At 44.3% G+C, this 13,465-nt stretch overlaps 2 protein-coding genes across 5 annotated transcripts; one reads left to right on the forward strand and one right to left on the reverse strand.

Moving 5' to 3' along the window:
* The first annotated feature begins 906 nt into the window (after positions 1-906).
* ptmaa (prothymosin alpha a) lies at positions 907-10,195 on the forward strand. 4 transcript variants are annotated; one of them, XM_079506256.1, is made up of 6 exons: positions 907-1,120; positions 4,673-4,750; positions 4,925-5,009; positions 5,618-5,674; positions 7,516-7,595; positions 8,996-10,195. In XM_079506256.1, exons 1-6 carry the CDS (start codon positions 1,070-1,072, stop codon positions 9,032-9,034), a joined length of 390 nt encoding a protein of 129 aa, XP_079362382.1. In that variant the 5' UTR covers positions 907-1,069; the 3' UTR covers positions 9,035-10,195. The 4 variants fall into 4 exon arrangements, with proteins under 4 accessions (XP_079362382.1, XP_079362383.1, XP_079362384.1 ...); XM_079506257.1 differs by having other exon boundaries at positions 4,928-5,009; XM_079506258.1 differs by lacking the exon at positions 5,618-5,674.
* A 946-nt stretch (positions 10,196-11,141) lies between these two features.
* On the reverse strand, positions 11,142-12,645 carry LOC306926557 (elongation factor Tu, mitochondrial-like; the record flags this gene model as incomplete). The annotated part of the gene is made up of 1 exon (XM_079505911.1): positions 11,142-12,645. The coding sequence occupies one exon, from the start codon at positions 12,643-12,645 to the stop codon at positions 11,281-11,283; it is 1,365 nt and encodes a 454-aa protein (XP_079362037.1). The 3' UTR covers positions 11,142-11,280.
* Between the last annotated feature and the right edge of the window lie 820 nt (positions 12,646-13,465).

The following is a 13,465-nucleotide window of genomic DNA, read 5'->3' on the forward strand; positions in this document are numbered from 1 at the left end:
TCTCTCTCTCTCTCTCTCTCTCTCAGCTCCCCCAGTTCAACTCTCTCTCTCTCTCTCTCTCTCTCTCCCGACCTTCAGCAAACAACCTAGTGGTGGATAAAGAATAAATAAACTCCTCCTCTGTGAGTGCAGGCGCAGAGTGAAGGGGGAGGAGGGGGAGGAAGGGAGTCAGAAATGGGAGGAGAGCGATATGGATATACATTATCCTACAGAAAATTCAAATGCCCCTGCTCTCTCTCTCTCTCTCTCTCTCTCTCTCTCTCTCTCTCTCTCTCTCTCTCCTGTCTCCTCATCCATATGCATTGGGAAGTCCAGACACTTAATTCAAACGGGGGGCGGGGGGGGGGTACTTATTTGAACACCTATGGTGAGGTTCAATTCAGGATTATGATCAACTAAAGTTTACACACACCGCCTGGCGCCTGTTGTTGGAGAGCGGATCTAAAAGACGTGAGCCGCTTATTATTATGTCTGTCTTATTTGTGTGTGTGGCGCACTGTGTGACCGACCGTGCGTGCGTGCTGCTGGCGCGTGCGCGGGTGAGAGTGATTGCACGCACGGGATTAAAAACTTGTCTCGCGCGCCGGCCGACTGAAGCCGTTATTTATGACCGTGTTCCACATCGAGGTAGCCCTTGCTCAACACGTACACGTACACGCGCACAATCACGCGTCGCACACGGCACGCTGATGCTGCGCAGGCGGCATAGCAGGCAGCACACGACGGAACCCACGTACACGCACGCACATACACGCGCATACAAGACAGAGCGAGAGAGAAGGAGGGGTTGTCTATTGTTCGCGTCTGGACCAATCGCAAATCGAGTATTCTGAGACCCGGCTGACCAATCGGCGCGCCCCGTCCAGTGAACGGCCCCGCCCACCAGTCTATAAAGGCGTGAGCCCGGGCGAGCGGAGAAGCCGCTGGCAATCTGACCATTATTTTCTCCTTTTAAACTATAAAGGGAAATAAATAAAAAAGCCAAAGCCGTCTCATTTCACCTTCTCCAGGTAGACATTTGCTTGTTTCTCCAGCCCTCCCCCTCATTGAAAGCAGGATAAATCTAACCATGGCGGACACTAAAGTGGAGACCAAGACCAAAGGAGAACTGAGCGCCAAGGTAAGAGGAGACGCATGGATGGAGAGAAAGAGACTACTATTACTAAAACAATCCTCAGTGTTTTAATTTTAACAGTTCGTATAACTCTCCCCGACCCTGAGTCTGAACGTGTACACACGTGACCGAACGGACCTGAGTGAGAGAGAGAGTCCACTTGGACTCACGTTTATAGCCTACTTTGCACGCTCTTGAGTTAAAAGAGATTTGGGATTTTAACCGTGTAGCCAGGTTAGGCTGCTGCCTGGAGCCCACCGATGCACTGCTCAAGGTAAATGATGGACAAGAGGAACTCTGGTTTCTGTAGTAGACTAACATTGAACCTCAAGAGAGAGATTGAGCCTCTGTGTGTAGACATAAGCCTAATAATAAACTGACCTAGACTGTTTAGTGTCAGCACAGACGGACAGGATAGGAAAAAATGAAAGCGTTTTCCGACCGTGCAGCTTTGTAACACTAACATTGACGATCCAAATAAGTGCACAGACAGACAGACAGACAGACTGAACTGGAACGAACTGTTAGCCCCCACGGTCTAATCATCATCATCATGCCTCTGTCCGTGAGCCTTCAACCAGGAATGAATAGACTCCAGCCTCCCGACATCACTGGACTGTACACAGTAAAAAAAAATCCTCCTCCTCACTGTTGTTCATTTAACTCTGAGTGGCGGTGGAGCGTCCATTTGGTTCCATTTGTGCAATAGTCTCGTCGGAGTTGCAAATGGATTAAAAAACCCACTGAGGGTTTGACTGTGTGGGCTACTAACATGTTTGGATGTGGATAATGCTTCTTTTCACGGCTCTTAACTCCGTCCCCCTGTTTAAGTCAAAACTAAACAGAGTCCATTGTTGATTATTTGTTAGGTATTCAGTGAAATCCCCCCGGGGCGCGCGTTATTGCGTGCCTCTCCGGTTGCGATTAATTATTATTTAGGGCTATTAGTATTATTAGCCGATTAGGATATCATTTACTTTATTTTTTAAAAAAAATATTATTTTTTATTTATAATTCCCTGGTATTATCACAGACAGTTTCACATGCGCCGGCGCTTTGCTTCTTCTCCTTGACGCCCGTAACGCGTGCCAATTCCCCCGGCGAGGTGACCGTGGTGGATAGAGAGAGGGCGAGAGCGAAAGAAAGGCTCAGGCAGGCTGCTGGTTGTATTGTTTGTTTAATGATGAGCCCCCGGGTCGCTCTGCCTGCTGCCTGGGTTCGGCTCTGAGTCTCAGTCTAATCCGCTGACTGGAGAGAGAGAATTATGGAGGGAGACAGATAACGTTTCCATATCACGCTGCTCGTCGTGCGTACGGTGCGTTATTACGGACCGTGTACCGAGCGAGAACAGGCGTCTCTCTCTCTCTCTCTCTGTCGTTTGAACGCAGCTCGTGGTTGCTTTCATTTCTTTCATTCAGTTAAGTATTGCGAGCAGCTGGTGCGAGGAGGAGGAGGAAGAAGAGGGAGGGAGGGCACGACCGTTCACCGTCGTCTCTCTCTCTCTCTCTCTCTCGTCTCGGGGGACGGAGGGTTGGAACTCTGTAGACGGTAATAGCCTAGGGGTTAGATAGGCTTTTCCTCCGAGGTGGAAAGCCCTGGTGACGCGAGGTTAGGTAGGCTACTGGCAGACTATAAGCCGCAGGCAGGCAGGGAGACTCTGCCTGGCTGGGCAGGAGGAGGGTCGCCACGGCTCCGGGGACTGGTACCCTACTACCCGTCTCTAGATCACTCACTCTGCTGACATCACATCATCAAGCATCGCCTGCATGCCGCGCGTCTGCACTCTGACACTGACATAGGTTACTGATGATGTGATGATAGATGTATGGACATAATATTAAATATATAAATAGTTGTAGGTAGGCTATTTCAAAGTCCATGTCTCTCAACATTAGCTGTGTGTGTGTGTGTGTGTATGGTTTATGTAAATGATTACTATATAGGCATTGGAAATCAGCCTGTTATAGTGAGACGGCCCGAGGCAGCCGCTCGCTCGCTTGCGATTGGCTACCTAGAACATTGACAGACAGACCAATTAAAACAGAGAAAAACACAGCAGCTTGAACTAATCTATCAGGACATGCAAGCAGAGGTGGATTTCCTCATTGTCTTCTGTCACACTCACAGTAAGGGGAAAAGTTTCTGTCGAGGCAGCACTTCTTTTTTGTGTAGCCTAATAGGGTCCCAGACCAATGTAAAGTGCATGTTCTCTAGTCTTATTTACTGACAGAAATAAGGTGGGAAGTTTTATACATTTGCATATATGCATATATTTTTCATTACCTCATATTTCTATTACCATAATTGAATAATTTAAATGTGTTCTTTCTAACACAGAGGACTCATTATTTTATTATTGTATTGTATGTATGTATGTATGTATGTATGTATGTATGTATGTATGTATGTATGTATGTATGTATGTATGTATGTATGTATGTATGTATGTATGTATGTATGCATGCATGCATGCATGCATGCATGCATGCATGTATGTATGTATGTATGTATGTATGTATGTATGTATGTATGTTGTGTATTTCTCTTTTTGTGTGTGTGTGTGTGTGTGTGTGTGTGTATATATATATATATATATAAAATGCCTCTTATGGGTATCTCTCTTTAATTATGGGCTAAAGTAATCGTCACTTGTTCCGCTGGAATTTGTAGTTGTTTTACGGGTGTGTCTTTTGGTTTCCTAATGACACTCAGCTCAGAATGGACTACAAGCATTTATAGACAGTGTCATGTTGCAACACGGTTGCGGAGAGCTGGGAGGGATTTAAAGAGTGCCGACCAATAGGAAGCCATAACATCTTAAGTATCACATTTCAAATGGAAAATGAATGCAACATGCCTTCCCCAACAAGTTTGGGGAAGGTTTAAAGGAGGAGGGAAGAAAGAGGAGAGAAGGGGGAGGGGGAGAAACAACATCTCTGATAGATTCCCGCTCCTTTCTGGAGGAGGCAGTTCCACCTTCTACCACGAAAGAATCAACCTTAGCTTCATGTGTGTATCTAGTTAAATGATCACATATATAACACAGGTCTGAATGTTTTGTTCTAACATTAAAATCCAAGTCAATATATAATGGTTCATTGAGGACTGCAGACGGAAACATTACTGAACATTGCAGTATGCCCAGTTTAGTTTGGGCATGTCCCAGTTTGCACATTAATAAAACAATCTCATACCAAGAAGACATGGCAAAAAAACATTCCATAACAAGGCATGAAGTCATTTCAGATCAGACCTTGGGGTGAATATAGTTTATATGCAAGTGCCAGATGTGTAAAATGTGCTATAACGTACTGTAATTCAAGTGTACCATTAGTGTGTGTTTCACAGCCTTGTGGTGCAGTTCAGTCCTTGGAAGTGGGCCCAATGGGGAGGTTCCTATCTTCCTACGAGATAACAACACATACATGCTTTACCCTCTTTGCTCTGGCTTCCTGAGTAAACACCTTGAATTGTAGTAAAGAGAGATAGAGCACGCTGAATACCATGACATGTGTGTATCTGTTAACAGGCGAGTTATGTGTGTGTGTGTTGTTTCAGGAGCTGAAGGAGAAGAAACTGACAGAAGAGAAGGAGAAAGGGAAAGACAAGGCTGCCAATGGCAAGAGCAAGAAGACTGTAAGAACAACTCCACTGTTTCACCTTCTTTAGATAGAACACAGTCCTCCTCTCTGTTCGTTTGCTGAGGTCAACATAACTTGAGTGATGAACTAATTTGACCTTTCAATGGTGTCATCCCCCCCCCCCCCCACCCCCCCCCCCTCTCTCTCTCTCTATCTGTCTCTCTCTTAGGAGGAGGAGAATGGAGAGCAGGAGAATGAGGTAGAGGAGGAAGACGAGGATGTTGGCGAGGAAGAGGAAGAAGAGGATGGAGAGGGTAGGTGACTGGAATAAACTCAAGAAAGGGATGAGAAGATGGCAGAAAGCCAAACCAGACACTTTATTTCTTGGGCCGTGACGCGCAGCCAACAATTTGATGCAAGGGAAATATACACTTGCATCAAGAATGGTGACCAATAGTATGTTGTCCTGTTAGCGTTGTTCTTTGTTGCCCTGTGTGTAGACATTCAACATTATGCCTGTTCCATTTCTGTTTAAGGGAGTACTTACATAATATGTTGCCTCCTATGTCCTTAAACCCTTTAAAGACAAGTATAGAGACAGTAGTTTTACGCAGCAGTTGACCCTGCTGTTAAATCTGACCACCCACTCACTGTTTACACAGTGCAGTGGTTCTCTAACACTTTCATGTCAAGGACCCTCAAATTATGTATTTGGCTGCGGGCCCCCATTTTATAAGAGTTTGTGCCAGGAACCCACATAAGAGAAGATTTCTGAACTTATGCCAACATTTTGTGAAAATGGCTAAAAACTAAAATAGCTAAAAAACTTATGCAAAACGGTTGGTTTTCAACCAGCCAAAATTCTCACATGTCTCCCCCCTTCTCCGCTCCCTCCATTGGCTCCCGGTTACTGCCCGTACAGAGTACAAAACACTGATTCCTGAGGCCTACACAGCTATGGCACCACCATATCTTCTAAGTAAGTCTGATCAAACCCTACAACCCCCCCTGCTTGCTCAGATCAGCCAACACAGGGAGGCTGGCAGAACCTTCACTAAAGGTTCACTCCCAATCTTCCGCCGTAGTCTTGAATACTCACCTCTTTAGACTCAATTTTAGCCCGTAGCACTTGCCGTAGCACTTGCCGTAGCACTTGCCCCAGCCTTGACGACCATATAGGTGTATGCAAAGGCTAAACTTGTGTAATTTAGATAGCATATTATGTAGACATAGCACTCTATAGTGTATAGCCTACTCATAGTTTCATAGATATTTCTACTGTTAGACGGATGTTAGCTTCTTAGCTTGCTTATGATTCTTGATGACTATTTGTATGCATCTGATGTATTACCATGTGTTCTTGCTTCCTACTGTAAGTCGCCCTGGATCGTCTGCTAAAATTAATGCCTAAATTGTAAAATGTAAAAACTAAATAGAGCTTCCAGTTGTAGAGTACTGCGTGCAGTGCAATATAAAGATTAACACCACTGTGGGAGAAATAACAGTAGCAATACTCTTATGTATAAATACTCTGATACAAGTTCTGCATTCAACATTTTACTTGAGTAAAAGTAACAAAAGTAAAATATGCTTACAGTACCAAACATAAAATGACTCATTATGCAAATTTGGAAAAATCACGTTATTGGAATGTATTAGATTGCGTTCATGCATCAGTAAGTAATAATAACCTAAATTTGCAAAGTAACTAAAGTTGTCAAATAATTGTAGAGGTGTAGTGGAGTAGAAGAAAATGGAAATACACAAGTAAAGTTAAACTACCTCAAAATTGTACTTAAGTACACTCCCTGAGTAAATGTACTTAGTTACTTTAAACCGGCGATTAACACCAGCCATCGAACATCAAGTATCATGCAGGGGTCCTTAGCGATGTTAAAGTATATATACTGTGTATTGAGAGTATTGTACTGCTGACATACAAACATGAGTTACAAGATTACATTCAGTTGTTCAAATTATTATGACACAGTAGTCACAGAGTGCCACCTGGTGGCCACACAGATTAATACGACTGAACACACTGAAAGCATGCACACCTTTACAGTTGAACCTTTTATTTATTTGCATTAATATAGATCAAATAAAACTAAAGAAGTTTCCACCAAGCTGTTGTCTGAGACCATAAAAGCCTCAGTCGATGAAAACCACGCAAATAAATGCCTGCTACTCAGTTAGAGCAAAGCAACAAACTGAAAGCACAGCTAAAGATAGGAACAGGAAATCCATTGTTCCTATTTGTCGACTAGATTGTAACTGGCATTTGAACTTGAAGTATGATTTTGTCCTTTTCACGTTTTATTACATATATATCTCTATAGATGTTCATACAAGTTAACCACCAAAAATGGCATTTATGGTAACCACAGTGCACCTTTTAAACATCTAAAGATGAACGTACCTCAAAGAAAAGAATGTGCCACTTTTGCTTCAGCAATAGCCTTTTTTCAACAGTACAGAGAGTTGAGGGGGAAAAAAACAATTGAATGTCTTGTGCTGACCTCAGCTCTTCAGGGCAGCGAAGGTTGACTGAATTAAATATAAAGGTTGTATGTGCAAACAAAGTAAAAATTCTCCATCAAAGGGGAATACTGCTTTAAATATATCTAGCTGAAAACTCCACCATTTAGCAGCGCATTCCAAGATAAGAACATACGTTGAAGATAAGAAAGAACTTAAGTGAGCTTTGCGTAGATGACATTCTCTGAACTCTAATTGTTTTTCTCCCCTCACTGTTTTAAGGGTTGCCGTTTATATTTCAATTGAACGACTGAATGATTTTCATTCTGTGCGTGTATTCAGGTGACGACGATGATGACGACGAAGATGACCTCGATGGGCCAACGGCGAAGAGAGCAGCTGAGGAGGATGATGATGATGAGGTGAGATGGACCGCTTTTTCTCGAAAGAACACCGCTTTAAACATTATAAAGCTTTCTTACAGTTGCAGTTACAGTTGGATGATGCAACACTCTACTGTACCTGCAACTGTACCGTGCTGTGTATATGTCAGCCCACAGCTGTGAATAGATCTCTATCCAGCAGTGGTGCAAAAAGCACTCAGATGTTTTACTTATATCAACACCTGCAATATAGAAATATTCTGTTACAAGTAAAAGTTCAGAATTCAAAATGTAAAAGTGTAGAGGTGCAAAAGTATTGGCATAAAAATGTACTTAAAGTACCAAAAAGTACAAGACTACAAGTACTAATTATACAGAAGGTCCCATTTAAAGTTCAAATCTATAAAAAATAAATAGCAGATCTACAAGCTCACAACGTGTCGCGATGGGACGCATTGTGAGCTTGCAGATCGGCTATTTTCAAATGGCCGATATCAAAATATCCAAAGTAACTACTAACTAGTAACTAAAGTTTTCAAATAATTGTAGTGGAGTAAAAGTACAATATTTGCCTCTGAGATGTAGTGGAGTAGAAGTAAAAGTATTGGAAATTGATCTTTACTTGAGACTCAAGTAAAGTACAAATACCTCAAAAATGTACTTAGTTACTTAACACCACTGGTAACCCCCAAATTGACACTAATTAGCCCTGCGGACCCCCATTTCAAAATATATGCCAAGGACCCCCATAAGAGAAGACCTTTACGGCTCTAGCAGTGATTCTCAACCTGTTTCATTTCAAGGACCCCCAGTTTGTATTAGTCTACGGACCCCCATTTAATGGCATTTCTATCTCTGGGACCCCCAGTTTATATTGTAAAATCAAAGTTAATTTAACTCTGAGAGTGTACAAATGGAACCAAATGGACCATTTGTACACTCTCAGAGTTACAGACCCAATTCAATTCAAATGAGCTTTTTATTGGCATCAGAAAACAAACATTACAGACCCATAAGGGTCCATTTGGTTCCAAACTATCATTTAGCTGGGGTCCCCCTGGAACTCCGTCAAGGACCCCTAGGGGTCCCTGGACCCCACTTTGGGAACCACTGCCGTAGACTACAATTAGTCCCTTTTTAGTTGCAGTCAGGGCAAACTCTAAAATTGCAGTCCATGGCTACTGCTATAACAACCAATGATTCATCGTCAGGTTATGTTCAGAAAGGAGAAGTGTGTTCCATGTTTGAAGCCAACCCTTATCAGCTGGGGTCATTGCATTTGTCCGTGTGTACGGACACATTGATGACCCCTGGCTTATCAGTTCTGGTGCAACAACAGAGCACCCTGGCCCGTGCACAACCGGACCAAACTCTCTGTCCGTGTCGTGCGGTGGAATAGAAACCAATGTACTCAGAGTGTGTCACGTCTTTGTTTCCAGGAGGAAGTTGGAACCAAGAAACAGAAAACTGATGACTAGAGACGAGCACCCCTCTGCCTGGAGGACGGCAACATCATCAACAATAAACACCAACAAACAGCCAGTTTTCTAGAATACCCTCAAGACTTCACGGTCCTCCCTTCTTAACAAGAATACTTTAAAAAGGAGAATTTGTTTGTATTTTTATTTACATTTTATATTTTTGTAAATATTGTCAGGAGGTCGGCCATTTTGCGACAGTGATCTCTCTCTCTGGTTATCAAGCGGTGCTTTGAAGACTTTTAGATCCATGATATATACTTCATCTATCTCCCGTCCAGATCCTGTACAAGCGGAACGATTCAGCCAAACATTCCAGTCCCACTCCTGATCTTAAGGAGGCTGTGTCGTTGTCAACACATCTACGTGTCCAATTGTGGATTACACACAAATGTGTTGATGTTTAATATATAATAATAACACAAGTTCTGGTGTAAGTAACACATAACGTGTGTCATCCCGTGCGTAGACTGGTAGATGTGTTGAAAAAGAGCAGCTTTTTAAAGAACGTTGTGTGTCTATTAGTTGTACCATACCATCCAGTGGTAGTTTGTATGAAACATCAAGGCCGTAAGCTCTCTGCTGTCTGTCTGTCCGTCCGTCTGTCCATCTGTTATTATGGCCTGATTTTAATGGTTTTATGTCCGTGTTATTTTGTTGAACAATAAACGGGGATTTGATTTTGTTTGTTCTTAACTCTGTCTGGATTAGTTTCTGTCTGTTAAAGGCTACATCTATCTGCAGGAAGAGACATGGTTTGTTAGCTGTGTGAGCTATATGATCTTTTCCTTGCAGGCTAAACAAGGAAAAACCTTCAGATAATGGTCATATACGTAGACTGTATTTATGTAGGAGCAAAAGAGTCCGTTTTTAACCCTGATCTTCGCCGAGCTGATTAAACACCAACAAAAAATGTTCTAAGGTGGTTGTCCTTGTTTAGAAAGCCAGTAGAAGATCAGATCTTTGGAATTTTGTTAAAAACTGGTCTTTTGTGCATGTGGAAGTGCAGGCACATAGGGTTAAATATCAGATTTACCCTATTCCTGTGGGTATGTAGTCCTAGAAGTGATTGTCATAGAAGCTCATTGTAAATGCCTCATCATGCCTTAACATGGAGAAAACCTGGTGAATTATTCTGCTGAATAAATTGACCTGAGTTAATTGTCTTCTGATACACACTTCTTGACCTCTATTCGCCTCCTCTACCTCGAGATCTCTTTCCTCGGATTTATAATCTGCTCCAGTCAGTCTTCACCTTTTACTCTCTTCTGGCACACATTTAATTTACATCCCTTTTCTCAATCCTTCCTCTCTTTTTCCCTTTATACCGTTTTTTCTGTCACCCGTCCCTGCCATATTCTCTGCTGCATCTCTCATCTGACATTTCCCCACGCAGCCTGCTCATATAAGCAACACTTTACCGACTCCCAGAAAGTGCAAAGTATTAGCCACAAGAGGGTGCTCTAGGCTAGGGGCACGTGCATTTGAGATTAGTTTGAGTGGTCACCTTCCTTTTTTTTTTTGGTTAACCATAATCTTTTTATTATGGCAGAATCAAAATGAGGAGCCTCTTCGTCATACTGTGGCAATAACAGAGGTGGAGAATCAAGCGAAGGTGCCAATCATTTCATCATCATACTTCCTATCCATATATCTTCTCTCTCTTTGTTTTCACAGATAGATGTTTGTTTTTTGTCCTTCTTACAGACAATCGATTCCCTCAGTAAAACTATGGCTATGTATGTAGTTGAGAGGATCCACAATCAAGGTCAGTGATCCTAAGTGAGACAGAAGTTGAGGGAAAACACAAATACAATGTTCTATGAGAAGTAGTTGTAGGCTTGACAGAAGCAAAATTCCAAGAAAAAACTCAAAACAATGATGCATCATGTACTCCTAGCTGAGCTGCACCACCTGGCCCATCATGTAGCAAACCACCACATGGAGGCAACACTTTGAAGCCCTGCGTCGCGAGGTCTCCTCTGAGCTCGGCTACCAGTACCTACGTACTGCCATGTCTCATTCCAACCAAGGACAAGGAGTCTCCTGCCACATCCCCAGCCCACAGGCTCAGCTCCAGGACGAAATGACTGAGGGGTCATTTGAAAATATAGTAAAACAATTATGTACACAATTTTAAACTGAGGGAGCATAATTTGGATCCGACGATGCTAGGCCCCCTCTGGCACCGCCGTGGTGCCGGGCCGGCCAGCCCACCCCACCGAACATTCCCTCACCCTGGCCCTCTAAACGCCCCCAAATTTGACTAGATTGTCCTCCTCCGTCATGGTCAGGATGTCCGTGACCAGGCCGGTGCCAATGGTCTTGTTGCCGTCGCGCAGAGTGAACCGTTGGCCCTTCTCGAGAACCATTGGCTGGCGGAGCGTCAGACTCAACGAGGTGTCCTCCCCAGGCATCACCATCTCCTTATCAGCTGGCAGGGTGACTCTAACCGACATGTCCCAAGTTAGAGAGAACATAACAGGCATGAAGTTGCTGACAAATGGCTTATGTCTGCCTCCTTCTTCCTTACTCAGAATATACACCTGTGCCTGGACCTTCTGGTGTGGCTTGATGGAGCCCGGTTTGCTCATCACCATGCCTCTCCTTAGGTCCTCTCGTTTCAGACCTCGGACCAGAGCGCCCAAGTTGTCTCCTGCCTCTGCCCGATCCAGAAACTTGTGGAACATCTCAACACCTGTGACCACAGACTTGAAGGAACGATTATGCCCCACAAACTCACAATCATCTCCCTTCTTTATAACTCCCCTCTCCAATGTTCCAGAAACAACAGTCCCCCTGCCTGGGATTGAGTAGACCCCTTCAATGGGCAGCAGGAAAGGCTTTTCCAGCTCTCTCTTGGGCAGGGGAACATAGTCATCCACGATCTCCAGCAGTTTCAGTATGGCATTGGCTCCAATGTCAGGCTGTCTGTTCTCCAGGGCGCAGAGGGCGGAGCCGATGACGACCGGCGTGTTCTCGCCATCGTAGCCGAACTCTGTGAGCAGCTCGCGAATCTCCAGCTCCACCAGTTCCAGCATCTCCTTGTCGTCCACGGCGTCGGCCTTGTTGATGAACACCACCACGTGCTCCACGCCGATCTGCCGCGCCAGCAGCAGGTGCTCGCGGGTCTGCGGCATCTGGCCGTCGGTGGCAGCCACCACCAGGATGCAGCCGTCCATCTGCGCCGTGCCTGTGATCATGTTCTTTACATAGTCGGCATGTCCAGGACAGTCTGTGTGCGCGTAGTGCCTGTTTGCTGTGGAATACTCCACATGCGAGGCATTGATGGTTATTCCCCTGGCCTTCTCCTCAGGGGCGTTGTCAATGTCCTCATATTTCTTAAAGCTTGCTCCACCAACCTCTGCCAGCACTTTGGTGATGGCTGCAGTCAGGGTGGTCTTGCCATGATCAACGTGGCCTATTGTGCCAATATTTACATGAGGCTTCTCCCTCGTGTACGCCTTCTTAATCTTTGCCTCTGCAGCAAATGTCCGCCGATGAGCAATAGTCAGGGGTACAGCACACAGTTTGATGGAACTGTGCAGGAGGCTGGGCGAGGAAACCTGGAGAGCAGAGCAACACACACGCAACCCCAACAGCGCCGCCATTGGTCACCTTCCACTAACCTGGCTTTTGGTTTAATTTGGAGGGGGGTGGGGCAATTCAGCCAAATTCTGTGCTGTGTTTAAAAGGAGACTGTCAGGTGTCGCTCAAGTGGGAGCGAGGCCTTGAGCTATACATGCAGAGTGCTTGCCTTGTACTATTACGGCATTGCATCGAAGGAGTCGGCCACCTAGAACAGCATGTGTCTGTGTATGTAGGGCCTACCTCCCAAATATTTGCCCAAATACATGTGTATACATGTCCCCCAACTCTATATTTGGGCAAGAAGACTGACTTCATATTGATGTCATCGGTGCGTGACCATGACACGGGCGCACACACACACACACACACACACACACACACACACTAACCCCCAGTCTTTCCTCTCTTGTCAGACTGACACACCTGCAGCAGGTTCCCCAAATCTCACCTGCCTGCCAGCCAGTCCATTACCAACCCAGACACAGACCCAGCAAGGCAGCAACAGCTCCAAACAAACCCTGCATTGTTCATCATTTAGGCTAGAGATCGAGCCTTTCTTTTCAGTTACTTAATTTTGTTATTTTATATGTTCACAAACTGTATGTAATGTAGAATTGCACATCTGTATAGTCTAAGTCTACAATACTAAATGAGACTGCAGAGCATTTTTTTTTCTCTGAAGATTTTGAAGATAATCACCTGGCTGACTTCCAGTGAAAAAAAGGTATGAGTGAGACAAGTGACTTATTGAAACATTCTGCAATAAAGATCACATGGGGGCACTATACACATTGTTACATTATACACACAATTCAAAACAAGACTGTACTTGTAGGCCAG

Source organism: Electrona antarctica (genome assembly GCF_951216825.1).
Source record: "Electrona antarctica genome assembly, chromosome: 7".
NCBI classification, from domain to species: domain Eukaryota; kingdom Metazoa; phylum Chordata; class Actinopteri; order Myctophiformes; family Myctophidae; genus Electrona; species Electrona antarctica.

Bases quoted from the DNA above. Each gene is read 5' to 3' on its own strand.
- ptmaa (XM_079506256.1), top strand. From the start codon at position 1,070: ATGGCGGACACTAAAGTGGAGACCAAGACCAAAGGAGAACTGAGCGCC. The intron at 5,010-5,617 runs GTAGGTGACTGG...CTGCCCGTACAG, and splicing joins GGAAGAAGAGGATGGAGAGG to AGTACAAAACACTGATTCCT. The intron at 7,596-8,995 runs GTGAGATGGACC...CTTTGTTTCCAG, and splicing joins AGGAGGATGATGATGATGAG to GAGGAAGTTGGAACCAAGAA.